Source organism: Schistocerca serialis, chromosome 6 (assembly GCF_023864345.2).
Source record: "Schistocerca serialis cubense isolate TAMUIC-IGC-003099 chromosome 6, iqSchSeri2.2, whole genome shotgun sequence".
Classification (NCBI taxonomy): Eukaryota; Metazoa; Arthropoda; class Insecta; order Orthoptera; family Acrididae; genus Schistocerca; species Schistocerca serialis.
The window spans coordinates 414,973,431-414,987,027 of record NC_064643.1 but is presented as its reverse complement, the minus strand read 5'-3'; the positions used below and the strand labels follow the sequence as shown (position 1 = coordinate 414,987,027).

General features: G+C 45.7%; 1 protein-coding gene across 1 annotated transcript in view; it reads left to right on the top strand.

Annotated features, from left to right (window-relative positions):
• Positions 1-10,789: 10,789 nt before the first annotated feature.
• LOC126484897 (uncharacterized) overlaps positions 10,790-13,597 on the top strand; it is a 162,018-nt gene continuing 159,210 nt past the window's right edge. Inside the window, exon 1 of the mRNA XM_050108496.1 lies at positions 10,790-10,828. Coding sequence (XP_049964453.1) covers positions 10,790-10,828 — 39 coding nt within the window. The remainder of the gene's footprint in view (positions 10,829-13,597) is intronic.

Sequence of the window (13,597 nt, the reverse complement as noted above, 5' to 3'; positions counted from 1 at the left end):
TGTTCCCCTCGAAGACGACGGATTCACGCTTTTTTGTTGGCTTCATGAAGAAGATATCGGGTTTCATCAGACCATGCAACGCTCTGCCACCGCATCAGTGTCCAGTGCTTAGGGTCACGTGCCCATTTCAGTCATAGTGTCGAAGTCGTGGAATTAACATTGGCACATGCATGGGTCGTCGGCTAAGGGGGCCATCGTCAGCAGTGTTCGGTGCACTGAGTGTGCAAACACATTTGTACTCCGCCCAGCATTAAAGTCTGATGTTGATTGCGTAACAGTTCGCTCCTGCCCTGTTTCATAGTCTGCCCAGCCTACGATGTCCGACGTCTGTAATGAGGAGTGGGCGCCTAACACCACGACATCTGGACGTGGTTTCACCTTGGCTTCACAACATATTGAAGATATTCGCCACAGCACTCCTGGAACACGCGAAAATTCGTGTAGTTCCCGAAATGCTCTTGGCGATCTCCCGGATCATCACAATCTGCCTTCGGTCAAACTCAGTATATCACGCGCATTCCCTGTTCTACACACGGACAGCACGCTCATTGATTCTACATGCACCGACCTGTGTCTGCCTAACAGTCATTCCTCTCCAGGTGGAGCTGCTGTCGCCGGGACGGGTTTATATCGATAGTACGTCGGTGGTCATAATGTTCTGGCTGATCGGTGTAAACTTGCGAATGATAAAATCATCTGAATGATAAAATCACCTGAATTTACAGATGGTTAACTGAGAGATGGATACTCATTACCACTTGTTCTGAAGCAGCTGAAAACAAGAGCAAAGACTTATCAAAAGGGAACGCGTAAAGGATATACTTTTACCTAACTTCAGTGCTATCACCGTTTCCAGTCACGTGGATGCAACCCAAATGCTTGCTGCTTGCAGCGATCTCACCATTATGTTGAATGTTGCTGGTCGTAAACGCCTACATCAAATGCGCAAGACAATAGGTTTGAATAATTCTGCTCTGGTGTACAGCCCAGTTGAAAATGAAATGTGTCTGAGTTCCTAAGGGACCAAACTGCTTAGGTCATCGGTCACTAGACTTACACACTACTTAAACTAACTTATGCTAAGAACAACACACACACACCCATGCCCGAGGGAGGATCCGAACCTTCGGCGGGAGGGGCAAGGCAATACTGCCCAGTTCTCGAGAAGGAGAGAGAGGCGAAAGTGTTTTCGTGATTCAGATGAATGAACCAAGCGATGTGTGCCAAGAGATCTGATTCTCTAAGTGTCATCACTTCTCTCTACAAGCTGGTCGTCACTTGTGTTCCAAAAATGAACAGCATGGAAGTGATGACACTCTGCAGGACCTGACCATCATTTTGCAGGACAATGCTCAGGCACGTACAGTTGAAGCTGTTACTGATTTGTTTGACTGATGAGGCTGTTAAGTGCTGTACCACCTACAGCACTCCCCCGACTTAAGCTCTCGTAAGTTCAACTCAGTTTCTGAACTGATGGAAACACTTCACGCCATTCACTTCAGAACTGCTACAAATTCGTTGGGCAATAGACCGCGCCGCTCGAACTGTCAACACAACTGGCGCTGCTAAGAGTATCCTACGACATCCACATTGCTGGCAACGGGTTATACATAATGCTGGTGACTACTTTGAAGGTCAGTATCTACACTCCTGGAAATGGAAAAAAGAACACATTGACACCGGTGTGTCAGACCCACCATACTTGCTCCGGACACTGCGAGAGGGCTGTACAAGTAATGATCACACGGACGGCACAGCGGACACACCAGGAACCGCGGTGTTGGCCGTCGAATGGCGCTAGCTGCGCAGCATTTGTGCACCGCCGCCGTCAGTGTCAGCCAGTTTGCCGTGGCATATGGAGCTCCATCGCAGTCTTTAACACTGGTAGCATACCGCGACAGCGTGGACGTGAACCGTATGTGCAGTTGACGGACTTTGAGCGAGGGCGTATAGTGGGCATGCGGGAGGTCGGGTGGACGTACCGCCGAATTGCTCAACACGTGGGGCGTGAGGTCTCCACAGTACATCGATGTTGTCGCCAGTGGTCGGCGGAAGGTGCACGTGCCCGTCGACCTGGGACCGGACCGCAGCGACGCACGGATGCACGCCAAGACCGTAGGATCCTACGCAGTGCCGTAGGGGACCGCACCGCCACTTCCCAGCAAATTAGGGACACTGTTGCTCCTGGGGTATCGGCGAGGACCATTCGCAACCGTCTCCATGAAGCTGGGCTACGGTCCCGCACACCGTTAGGCCGTCTTCCGCTCACGCCCCAACATCGTGCAGCCCACCTCCAGTGGTGTCGCGACAGGCGTGAATGGAGGGACGAATGGAGACGTGTCGTCTTCAGCGATGAGAGTCGCTTCTGCCTTGGTGCCAATGATGCTCGTATGCGTGTTTGGCGCCGTGCAGGTGAGCGCCACAATCAGGACTGCATACGACCGAGGCACACAGGGCCAACACCCGGCATCATGGTGTGGGGAGCGATCTCCTACACTGGCCGTACACCACTGGTGATCGTCGAGGGGACACTGAATAGTGCACGGTACATCCAAACCGTCATCGAACCCATCGTTCTACCATTCCTAGACCGGCAAGGGAACTTGCTGTTCCAACAGGACAATGCACGTCCGCATGTATCCCGTGCCACCCAACGTGCTCTAGAAGGTGTAAGTCAACTACCCTGGCCAGCAAGATCTCCGGATCTGTCCCCCATTGAGCATGTTTGGGACTGGATGAAGCGTCGTCTCACGCGGTCTGCACGTCCAGCACGAACGCTGGTCCAACTGAGGCGCCAGGTGGAAATGGCATGTCAAGCCGTTCCACAGGACTACATCCAGCATCTCTACGATCGTCTCCATGGGAGAATAGCAGCCTGCATTGCTGCGAAAGGTGGATATACACTGTACTAGTGCCGACATTGTGCATGCTCTGTTGCCTGTGTCTATGTGCCTGTGGTTCTGTCGGTGTGATCATGTGATGTATCTGACCCCAGGAATGTGTCAATAAAGTTTCCCCTTCCTGGGACAATGAATTCACGGTGTTCTTATTTCAATTTCCAGGAGTGTATTTTGTACGAGCTGTAAATAAATAGTTGCAACTATTGATGTTCCAACCCAGTCGAGATGTGTTTGTAACGTAGACTTTTCGATTAAGTCCCTGCCTCACTGGGCTCAAATTCCAGACAAGGCGTACTTTGACAAGAGATGCAATACTGCTTCAGCACCATACACCTCACCGTTTACTGTACACTCGTGGCTGTTGAAGGGGGTGTTCTACGTGACGTTCACGCATTTGGATGCAATATTACAGCCTTCTTCAAACATCCCCCGGATGAGGTCGTTCAGTAAGACAAGACTGGACAATTCGCTGCTCCAGTTCTTCGACCGTATCAACGGGTGTGCTGCACACGTTTCAAAATGCATTTGTTCTATGAGGACAGTATTTGGCTCTAAAGTCAACGGCGGGGCGTAACCACTCATTCACAATTATTTCGCAAACATGTCTTTTGAGGTACCACTTATGCTGAAACGTCTTTGCTTCTGTTATCATACACTTTCACATAGGCCAGTTTTCGCTGTTAATTGTGATACACCCAACAGAATTTTAAGAACATAGTAAGGCAGCAGATATAGCTTTTATTCTAAGGAGGGGTCGACTCCACCTCGTGACGGTTAGTGAGGAGATGCTTGAATAAATAAGCAACAGCACCATCGAGCTTCGTCTACAGGCAACAACGGCTGGTGGGATGGCAACATACTGATCGTAGATCGCTCATCGCACTGCTTTATAGCCAGCTGTCGGCCGGCGAAACAGGACTAAGCACTAATTCGTGACTAGTGTTTACCGTATTTTACAAAGAATATACGTTCTACAGACTATTCGTCGATACTAATTTGTGTGTGTGTCTGTGTGGGTGGGTGGGTGGGTGGGTGGGTTGGCGGGTGGCTGGGTGGCTGGGTGGGTGTGTTTTTGTCGGTTAAGGACTCTCAACGACGAGGTTATCAGCGCCTATACGAAATTGGTAGAAATGAATATTGTTAAAACGGAGAAAATGCGAGTAAAGGGATGAAAATCAATGTGAGATAAAACTGCACTCACCCTCAACCGGCCTCCACTAACTTACATCACAGAAGACAGTATTAAAAGTGTTCTGATGTTCTTAAACTGTCAAGTAAAACTTACGCAGACAGGAAGGAAGTTGGGAAACAGATTCACAGGAACATGTGGCTCGCTGATCACGTTACTAATTTGCTTTTATCTACAGGTTGAAGACTTTGGCTCCACTTTCTCCTGTTTCAACAGATTACAAATTAAAATTTTCGATTTCACTTCGCTTTGAAGATTTGCTTAAGCTCGTATTGCAGGCACCTTTATTGAGAGAAATGGCTGGTACTGCTGGGGTGTGAGCTCCGGTACAAGATTGAAGTGCGCATCATGTCGGTATCCAGTATGTACGCTATTGCGTCGCTGCTGGATTTTTGCGATACAGTGGAAATAGAGCTGATAAATGCAACCTAGTGCTGGCGGTGTGGAGAAGCTGTCAGTAGTTTATAGACGTCGGTGACGGAGCACTGGCAGCCGGCACGCTGGTGCAGCCCGGCGTCGCGTCTCCGACAAAGAGTGAGAGGGTGGAGGAGGCGGAGGGGGAGCAGGCAGGCGGTCTGGGCCTCTCAGCGCAGTGCCGGGCGCGCGTGATTCCCGGCAGGCTTTTCGCTTTGTGGCGCTGCGCCCCGGCCTTCAAAGGCGGCGCTGAGCAGGCGCCAATCGCAACGGCGTCCCATCACCCGGGGCAGGCGCTGCAGCTGTCTGCACCCAGACGTGTATAAACTGCTCGGAAAGAGGGTCGCACCACCTGCACATCTGCCAGCGGGTGTGACCTTTTAGATTCAGAGATAGTTCCGGATGAAAAATAAGGCGCTACCAAATAAAAGCGCAACAATAACTAAAATAATTGCGGGCTGGTCGAAAATCCACATCTGCGAAATCAAAATCAGCTGGCGGGGAAGTCTCAGCACCGTGTTGCGCCACGTCCTATGCTCTAACATGATTGTATTCTCCATGGCATATGTGCACGATGTGGTCCACACGCTGCCGTTCGGTGCCCCTCTCACTCCTCGACAGCGACCCTCCGGAGGGCATCCAGTGTGCGTGTTTTCTGCGATGTCGCACTGCAAGTTTCTACTGGTCTCAGTCATGTTCAGTCGTGGTCCCACTCTATCACTGGACATTAGCGTACGGTGTGTCCACGCTTTACAACCGTTTATCCTTTGCCGGGGCACTTTCAGTGAGGAGTCTCACAGGCAGTGGAGGAATGGCAGCCCACTGTTCCTCAAGAACCGAAAATAGGGAAGGCAGTGATGATGGACGATGGAGTCTTGAGCGAAATCGATGATCTAACCCACCCCAAAGGTTTTGCAGTTTGTTCAGGTCGGGACCCTGGGCACACCCAACCACTTCAGGAGAGCTATTGTCGGTAAACCATTACCGCACTGATGCTGCTTTATGACGGGATGCATTTTCAGAGTGCATTTTCATAGTGTTCCTCTACTGTACGCAGTACACATTTCTGTAAAATATCTTCATATGCTTCCGCACTTAGCATATTCTTAAGTGCGATAAGCGTTCCATATCCTAACCACATACCGTAACACCACTCCCTCCATATTTCACTGTTGGAGCTACACATAGTGGCAGGTAAAACTCTCCAGACATTCCTCACATTCAAACGCATCCACCCGATTGTCACAGGTTATACAGTGACTCATCACTCCAAATCACTCGTTTCGAGTCGTCCACTGTGCAGTACCGTCGCTCTATATGTGTCATTATAGAAATTTGTGGCTTATCAGGAGCTGATTGATCATTACATCCAATTCTTCTTAAGAAAGGACGGAAGGAAGACTGGGTTTAGCGTCCCACCGACATCGGATTGTATCAAGGTGGCGGAGGAAATTGGCCCTGCCCTTTCAAAGAAACCATCCCGGCAATATCCTGGAGCGATTTAGGGGAATCACGGAAAACTCAAATCTCGATGGCCAGAGTAGGTTTGAATCATCGTCCTCGCGACTGCGAATCCAGTTTGGTCATTCTCCTTAACTCTGTGCGCACATGCACTGTGCTACCTGGACTGCTGGTGGCTCTTTGGAACTCAGTTGTGATTCCTTCCGCTGATTTCATGCGAGATTTTACAATCATTCTCCGCAATGCTCTACTGCACTGTTCCTAAAGTACGTGAGGCCTGCCTGGACTTGCTTCAGCTGTGATTGTTTCTTCGGGCTTCCACTTTAAATCACATCATCACTAGACTTGGGCAGTTTTATAAGGGCTCAAATGGTCCTGGTGGATTTGTTACTCAAGTGACGTGCAATGACTAGTCCACGTTCGAAGACACGGAGCTCTCTTGACCGACCTACTCTGGCGTTATTGCTTCTCTACTGACAACAGTATTATCCCCGCCCGTTTCTGTAATTGCTAGTCCATCTCGCATGACATCTAGTGGCCAGTTTTGCGTTACGTATGTGTGTCCGGATTCTTTTGATCAAGTAGTGTGTATACTATGCACGATGGAAGAACACCATATGTTATAGTGTAGAAAGATTCAGTCAGCCATTTCAGTTGCTGTTATTGTCACGTATGAGTTTAGCAATTTGATGATGGCTGTGGCTAAAACTGGTAACCACTGAAATTGAACAACAAGTAATCTAGACGGTTAGTAAATAACTAGAAGAAGAGGATATTCAAAGTGAAGCTTTCGACAACGCCACAATTGATTTTATCAACGCAGCAGCTTCAGAGATGCCAATACAGTCCAATGGGGGACACGTCGACACATCGAGGAAGGGGTTTCTCGTCCCAGAGAGCCTTATTGCGTAAGTATTCCGAGATCCTATATTTCAGCACAAATCAAGAAACACGTCACTTTCTCTAAATTGGATCTCGGATAATGAGCGTGATCACAAGAGTAGAAAAATTCCAGCGAACACATGTATCGACTATTAAATTCAGTTTGTCGTTAAATATGGTGTTTCTAGGAAACCTGCTTTCTCGGATCGTCAGTCAACATTCAAACAAGTCCTATTATTGAGTTTTATTACAAAATGAAAACAAATACAACATTTAACGCTGTGTTACACAGATGTGTCGCAAGCAAAGGGCGACAGACAAAATAAGAAATCTTTTCAGTACAACAGTTCCCAAGTCGGTGTTTCATAGATTGTACAAGCAACGTAACTAATGTCGATGCTGCTATAGAACTCTGGACCGCGACCAGTCCGGCGCTGTCGCTTTGTCGTCCTGGAGAGGGTTTGGTCAGCTTGCGATTGGCCGACGTCTTCTCACAGTCGTCTCTTCTCTATCGTTCCCGACTGGCGCGCCGGCGCTTTGACTTATCGCCGTAACATTCTTCATTCCCCTCCCCCTAACCCCCTCCCCTCCCACAACGCCACAAAGCGACGGACCGTCGTGGTATAGGGAGTACAGCAACGGCGGGGAAGGAAGAAGCGTGGACGCTCTGAGGGACTGGAAGCTGTGGCTGCAGAGCACGTCACACTTCCAGTCGTACCCCACTATCCGGCCTTCGCTCTGGTGGAAACCTCCCCCAAAAACGACCAGAAGGGTACGCGTCCGCCTCCCGAGGCCCAGACCCAGATGTAGAAGACGTCCGCTGCTGCGGCGTGGGAGGGTCCAGCTCCATCGGTAGGGCGAGAGGAGGCGGAGGAGGCGAAGGCTGCTGTGGCTGCTTTGTCCTCGGAATCCGTGAATCTGGGGGAAGAGGTGCAGAAGGATCACGGTGCACATGACACTCGCGAATCTGATTGTGATATCGGCGCTGCAATCCGTCTGGGCCTGAAATGAGACGAAGGACCTCGCCTCGTGCCTACCATCTGCTGCCACTAAAAACCCTGAAAATCAAAATATTATGCGGCGCGAAGCGATACTTGCGACCTTCCTCCGGCACCGTACCATCAGGAGGGTGGAGCAGTCTCCGATGGCAGCGGCCGTGTAGCAATTCCACCGGCGATGGTCCATCTCGTGGATGCGAAAGATAAGAGGCGAGAAAGAGTTTAAATGCTTGATCCCTGGTGTGTTCGGTGCGAAATTTGGCCATCTGCTGCTTCAATGTTCTGACAAAACGTTCCGCATCGCCGTCTGACTGTGGATGGAATGGTGCACTAGGTACATGCCGTATGCCATTGTGTTCACAGAATGTTTCAAATTCATTTGATGTGAACTGAAGGCCGTTGTCCGACACTATGATTTCAGGTAACTTTCGAGGCAAAAAATAGAGGATAACGCCTGAACTGTGCTACGTGATGTTGTCGAGTTCATTGGCACAGGAGAAGGAAACTATAATAGTCTACCACAATCAAAATTCCAAAAATGACCCGCGAAGTGTATGTGCTCACGTTGCGATAGTGATTGCGACTTGATCCAAGCGGAGCGGACTGATTTACCGCACATGCGTGACACTGTGACGTCACCTGTTCTATTTGGGTGTCCATACCCTGCCGAGTACAGTGTCGACGCGCTTTGACTTTACGCCGTAACATCGACAACCTCTCTCCTCAAGTACTATTTGCAAATCGAAGATGAGGGGGAGAACGGATTCTACTCCACCATTTTCCCTCTGCCACACACCGAAGCATGCCTTGTAGTGCAGATGTAGGAATAAACATTCGATTCTTACATTCACTTCACGGTCAACGCTACGCACAAAGGAGAACATGTAACATCACTTCAATGTAGGCATTACTGACTACTTTTTGCCCAATTTTCGCGACCGCATTGTCACCAAATTATATTATCTAATTACACCTTATTGAGTTGGACACCTTGTACCCCCTCAAGCCCATTTTTCTAACTTACCTGGTGACATATTCTACTATGTATTCTTCTCACTGCATCATTAGATAATTTTTACGTATGTTACTCCTCTGATTCATAAAAATAAGTAGTTTATGTTTATTTAATATTAGTGACTTAGCAGCTGCAGAAGGAAGTTGGTACCGAAAACGACGAAAACTTGTTTGCCTGTTTTGGTGTGGAGGTATATCCACAAACGAGAATTTTGTTCAGAGCTGGAAAATGTAGCGTGAGCGTTGAACACCTGTTTTTACTGACTCACGTTACCCAGCGCGCAAATGTTAACTGCTGCAGTCGGCCGAATACCAATTGTACTGTGCGAACAAAAGGCTTTCTAATTTGGAGAGCTACAATTGATATTTATTTTGTCCCCATTTGCACACTGAAATGCACGTAGGAGTGCTCTTGCTGCAGAGTTAAGCCTACCCTTGGTGTCAGTTTCGTTGCCCTCGTTCCATGGTATCAAAAAGTATACGCACTTACGTTTCACATGACAATCGCAGTTATTTTGTTATTGGTTTATTAACTATACAAAAATAGCACTTCCCACTAATTTACCTAGCTTAAATTGCGTGTTGTTGCAGGATCTGCAGTTTCTGATGTTTCAGTGACCCTTCCTTTGAGGGGAGATTCCAACCCCAAAATTTAATTTTTCGTCTGCTTTTCCAGTTTCAACCGAATTTTAAAATCATGTCTATATTAGTGTTTTCGAAACTCAACTCTTGGTACTCAGACCACAATTTTCACATTCCAGTTTTTAGATATATTCACGAGACGTTGTTTACCAGTTCTCGGCATTCGTTTTATGAGAAGGGTTATTAATTTACTTTCAATATTTTTTATTGTCAAACAAATTTTCTTTAACTATGGGTAAATATATGTGATAGTCAAATAGACAAACTACATTTTCTATAAAATTAATGCACTGAAGAAAGAAAATACTCAAGGCTACTTCCTACAAAATCTTCATTGAGTTTGGTTAATATTTAGGATAAAAAAGGTAGTATTGACCTTAGAATAACAAACTAGTAGGAAACTTAATTTTAAAATTTCAGTAAAAGAGAGTGCTATTACAAGACACATACCCATTGTAATTCACCAGCAACATTCAGTTTTACCTACTGCTCCTCTAAAGCTTCTTCTTTTTGTAATTTCAAGACCAGGGAATTTTTCACTTCGTGGAATTTCTTGAATTTTTCCTTCCCCATGCAGCATCTTGTGCGCTGTTTGATCCATCGTAGATCTCTACATAAGCAAATGTTCTTCTGAAAGGGTGAAAAGGAATGCTGATACCCCTCTTTTCTTCACTCTTAACATCCCATATTGAAATGAGAAACAGCTTCTACAAGACCAAAGAGTACCTTTAGATTTTTTTCTTCGAACTTTCTTTTGCGTTTTGTGTGCTGCCAACAGTGCATCTCGCCAGTAGTACATCAGATGCAAGTCTCTGATTACGTTGGCAGTTATCACTGTGCCAGGGCCCCTCATCCAATCCGAACTTCAAATATTAATCAGACGTAATTGTAATTCGAAAACAACCAAATCGTTTTGGGATCTAAGAGTAAGCACTCCAAAGATTTGAACAAGAGATTAAAACCTTTTTGAAAAAGAAATGAAGTTTCATGGTGGAGCTTCCCATTGACCATAGCCGTTCTGTTACCTTTCCATAAGTGTTTTAGAGAACATTCACTAAAGAAGAGCTGATGTGTATAAGACATTCTCTTGCAAGAGACTGCTGTGCGCACCAAGGCTACCGGATTATCGAATATCGAGTTGTTATGAACTTCACGGCTTGTTGGCATGTCAAGTATGTGCGTTTCCCTTTTGTTTTCTTCTTTTGTCGATTCGCATGGAACTGTAGACGCGACTAATAAAGAAAATTGAAGTATATATGCCGTTCGTTAATTCTGTTTCATAACGAAGAATGCCTCACAAGCTCTTAACTGATAAAACAAATAAATATGTAAGTGCAATGCAAAGCTGACAGATTATAAAATTTTCCATTAAACGAATACGCATCACGCCATTAGCGGGATTGAACCTGCTCCCCCTCACCCCTTTCCATCCCATCCAGGCTAACTCCGTTAATTCGGTTTATGAGTTCAGCGACGCGCTGGATTGGTCTACGCTAAGCGGATAAAGACAGCTTTGCTGTTATTTCACTTCGTGGAAATACGGTTGACGCAGAATGCTTGTGTGCTATCAAGTCAATCAGCTTGAGCAGCTATTTCGTGCGCATATTATGCAGTTCCGTTTCGTAACAAGATAGCCAGTACGCAAATTGATTCACTTATTATTACTGCAACATGGGAGTCGGCAGTAGGAGAAAGGGCGGAAGGGGAGGGGGGGGGGGGGGAGACGCTAAACCTGGAAATTTTTTATATAAATTAGTTGGTCAGCTTATAGACCAGTCATGTCTTGAGCACAAAATTTTATATGTGAACATGTCATGTCCTAAGAACAAAATTTTATAAATGACACAAAGAACTTATGACGTCCTAGAGAATTGATGGGTTATTCACTCAGCATATGAATAAAAACTCTATACTCAAAATTCCAGGTGGGAGATGGGGCAACAGAAAATGTTAATGTCAAACGATTTTAATGTCAAACATTGCGTCAGCGCAATTAACCAATTCTCGGGCGTAACAATGTTTCGGTGTGGCCGAGCGGTTCTAGGTGCTTCAGTCTGGAACCGCGCGACCGCTACGGTCGCAGGTGTTCGAATCCTGCCTCGGGCATGGATGTGTGTGATGTCCTTATGTTAGTTAGGCTTAAGTAGTTCTAAGTTCTAGGGCACTGATGACCTCAGATGTTATGTCCCCGAGTGCTCAGAGCCATTTGAACCATTTGAACGATGTTTTTGGTCTCATCCTATGCGACTGCAGCACTCAATCTCTTCAAACTGTTTTCTCTCCTTTTAATTCCTGTATTCCTCGATAACCTGTCTTACACAATTTAATCCTCGTTTACAACTGCAATTTACACGTATCGTCTCTAAAGCTTCAGTCATTTCCTGGATTCCTTAGCAGAAGTTCCATACATTGTCCCTATTAACAATGGAAAGTGCTTCTCAAATATTTTGTCTTTCCCACATTATGTTTGGTATCGCTTCATTTTGTATTTCACCTACCTTTTAACAGTATTCTGTAGACTCACGTCGGAGATGCCAGAAAGTTTTTCTGCTCCAGTTTTTCCACGCTGTCTACCTTTCCCGCTGAGAGTTAACATCCCAAAGATAAAGACCCTTAAATGATGTAGGTCACACAGCTGCGATTTCGTGAGAACAATGTTTATTCAGAAAGCAAACTAATACCGAAAGTGGTCGTATTTAGAGTTACTGTTACACGCGAGCGCACATCCATTTGTCACAGTTCAATCATTCACAATCTCATCCCGAAATACAAGTTACCTACGCGAAAAGTTAGAGTTCACACCAGGCGCGCGGCTGCTCACCGCTCAGAGACTGACTCCCACGATACCACACAACGCGAAATTTTTAAATTTGTTTCACTTCCTAGCTGCCTAAAGACCGACTGTCCACTTTCGCGTCTCTTTTACATAAAACCAATACAATTTCCTTCTTAACTCTGAATGTCACAGCAAGTAGCCTTGTACCAATGTGCTTTCTGTTAAATAAATAAAGCACAAAAGTAACTGTTATGCACTAAACTAAACAACAAATGTTCTATTACCTGATGTTTCAATAAGGTGTCTTGCTGTCATCGTTCAATGTGTTTTGTGTGGAGGAAATGACGATCTGATGCTTAACTGAAAATAACGATAATTTTAATTTACTGTATCTTTTAAACAAATAAAGGCACAGTTGATATTTACAAAGTTTGTCATTTTAATGATGCTCTTCTATATGAAATATCGATCATTAGGATCGATCAAAAGCGTTCAGACTTTAGCATTCAGGTCTTTTTGTTACAAAACTTGTTAATTTCACTTTAACAGTAAATCCTAAACTATTATAGATATGATCAATATTCAAGTTTCATTGGGATCACCATACAAATTTATGGAGGTTGGCAGATTAAAATTACTGTGGCTTCATTCCCTGCATTACTACAGAATTAGTTTTCATAAATGTTTCCCTTTATGGCCGATCTTAGGTCCGCCATATTTAACACTGCCACATCTCCTTGGCCGCAAACGGCTTCTACTGAGTTTCCCTTTGACGTTGGTTCTGATCTGTCTCACTCGCACACTACAGTGCTTTGGCCACAATAGACAATAGACGCCTGTGAGTTTCCCCATCTCGTGTTGAATCTGCAACCTTTGTGGCACGCAGTCCTGGACGACAGGGTTCGTTTCACAATTCCTGTAGGTCTCACACCGCGTAGTAGGATTTACTACTGAACAGTGCTACGCTCTAGATGTACAGTTTGAGAATCATCATTCAGTTTTTCACGTCATTATTTGCATACAAGTAATACAGTTTTAATGAAAAATATTCCTTTCTTTGTGCCAAAATGTTTCTGATGTCTGTCTTTCGTCCATCATCTTGTGAGGTCATGCTGCAACTAAGTACATCGTACACTTCCATATTTATTTTATGTTTCGCTATTTTAATATTGTTTACACCAATTTTATCGCAGTTTTCTTCTATTTGTTTACTATTAATCCGAGTTCTGTTGTCTACAGCTCACATCGCTGTTAAGTTCTCCCGGTTTCAGACGAAGTGGTAGATCTGAGACATTGTTGTACCGTTGTCGGAATTACGAAA